Consider the following 2142-nt stretch of genomic DNA (forward strand, 5'->3'; position numbering starts at 1 on the left):
AAAATTTGAAAAGAATGCAATTCTTAAATATGAATATAAAACATTATAAAAAATTTGAAAAGAAAATTGGAATAATATCAGAGCCAGGTTAGTTTTTTGGAATCAAAATGTTTTTCTAAGTTTAAATTCCTGACTGTATTTCTATCAAATTTCCATTTACGAAACATGTTCTTTATTTGCAACAACAATGGAACAAAATTCCCTCCATATGAAGCCATTCTAACAGGAAGTTGCTTCATTGGCTCTGTTCGAATTCATGGACTGCGTCCTCCGCATCACAGCGCGGCGCCGAGGTCTGGTCGGATTCCAAGCCTCCATCATAATGCGGCTTTTAAATGCCTCCTTCTTTTTGCCTGATTTGAAGGATGGGTGCGATGTATCCTATCTATCCTTGGATATCCCAGGTTTCATTGCGAAACCAAGCAAGCCGGCTGCTCAGTGATCAGAGGAAAATGGCGCCGAACAGTGGGGAATATTGGAAGTTCAGTTTAATTTAATACAAGTCTGTGAATAGTTCCATCTGAAATTAATGAAAAGAGTTGTTTTAATGGTTATTGAGTCAGATATGTGGCGGATATGTTTTATTTATCTAAAAGGTTTTATCTGTTACTGTCTAAATGAGTTTGGCTGTAATTTAAGGACGATTCTAATTTGATAGGACTTTTATCTTTGTATTGCTGTTTTGCACAATTTGCTAAACTAAGTATTTTTTGTGTTTTCCTATACATTCATTGTTTAGATTCACTTATACCTTTCTACCCCTTTTATAGAAAAGAGTAGAATAGAATAGAAAATCCCTTTGTTTTCCCACAATGGGTGAAATTCTGGTCTTTATAGCGGCAAAAACATTATTGAAAAAAATGGTCAAACAAATGTGGACCTTAGAAAAATGTCTAAGAATAACATAACAGTGAAGAGTTAAAATATAAACAATAAAATACTGTAAAATGTTTTTAAAATATAAAACTTCATCTGGAGAATAAATAACTAATATCCAGCTATGGACATTTTTACAGTAATGCAAAATAGCAGCAACATCAGAAATGTGCAAAATGACAGCAGCATGTTATGTAACTGACTAAGGTTTATATCATTATGTTTGCTTTTACTTGTTCAGAGTAGAGTGTAGTGTTTGTTCACTTTACAATAAAAAAAAAGATTTTTATTTTTTATTTTTAAATCAACAGTTTGGATAGTTCAGTTTTCTTTCTTTTCCTGCTTCGTGTGTCAACTGTCACGGTTGCTAAGCGACAGAGCATACAGCGGAGAAAGCAACCGAAGGCTGGACCTGTTTTAATTCACAGCCCAAACTCTTCTGGTCTCCTTATTTTCAAGGACTTCCAAGGATCCAGTCCAGGTAGAACGCTTCCTTGGAAGACGCAGCCCATGAATTCAAACAGATCCAATCTCTGGTTGGATGTTTATGTATTTCAAAATCTGAGCTCACAAGTTACACACTGGATTTTATTTAGGGGTACCAGGGATGATGATGATAATAGTTTTAGAAAATGTTCCTACATCAAAATAAATACCAGCTGCTTCGCTGATTTAACAAGTTTTAATGAAGTGTCATCTGGAAAGATCTCGCTTACATTTCTGTGGTCCAGTGTTCATCTGCGTGCGGGGAAGAAGTCGGATGGCGGGGTCACCTGGCGCTGGCAAACAAGCCAGCATGTCACTGCTCCTCTACTGCAGCATCGGACACGTCCCTCTCATCGCCCTGCAGACAAACAGAGGCGGAGCAGGTCAGCCGCTGACCTTTACAGGAACAGCTGCTTATTAAGAGACATCAGGGTTTGCAAAAGTTGTTTAGCCTGCAGTCCATGGGGAGATAAAACAGCCTTTTAAAGTAGCAGCCTGCAAACATCTGCAAATCCACCAGCTTCTTGATTCAGATCAAAATTCCTGAAATCAAACCATTTATTCCTTCCACCCTGAGCCATGAGATCAATAAGATGCCTGAACACATACAGAGGATGATTCATCTTAAACAGTCAGTGAGGTTTTGGACCGTTTGCTTTGACACATCAGTATGTTTATTTTCGCCGATTATATGATTGCTATCAGATAAAATGAGGGAAAGGGCACGTCCTCATTCACTACCCAGATTTAACCTGCTAGAACCTAATAAACCTGATCCGG

At 37.7% G+C, this 2142-nt stretch overlaps 1 protein-coding gene across 3 annotated transcripts in view; it reads right to left on the minus strand.

Annotated features, from left to right (window-relative positions):
- LOC107097263 (protein FAM222B-like) overlaps positions 1–2142 on the minus strand; it is a 15874-nt gene that overhangs the window by 8075 nt on the left and 5657 nt on the right. For all 3 annotated transcript variants that reach the window (XR_001481828.1, XM_015394344.1, XM_015394343.1), the window contains exon 2: positions 1593–1720. Coding sequence is in view for 2 of the 3 variants with exons in the window: in XM_015394344.1 (XP_015249830.1) it covers positions 1593–1674 (82 nt within the window). In the remaining variant the exon portion in view is untranslated. The remainder of the gene's footprint in view (positions 1–1592; positions 1721–2142) is intronic.

The sequence above is a fragment of the Cyprinodon variegatus genome, unplaced genomic scaffold (genome assembly GCF_000732505.1).
Source record: "Cyprinodon variegatus isolate N-32 unplaced genomic scaffold, C_variegatus-1.0 Scaffold681, whole genome shotgun sequence".
NCBI classification, from domain to species: Eukaryota; Metazoa; Chordata; class Actinopteri; order Cyprinodontiformes; family Cyprinodontidae; genus Cyprinodon; species Cyprinodon variegatus.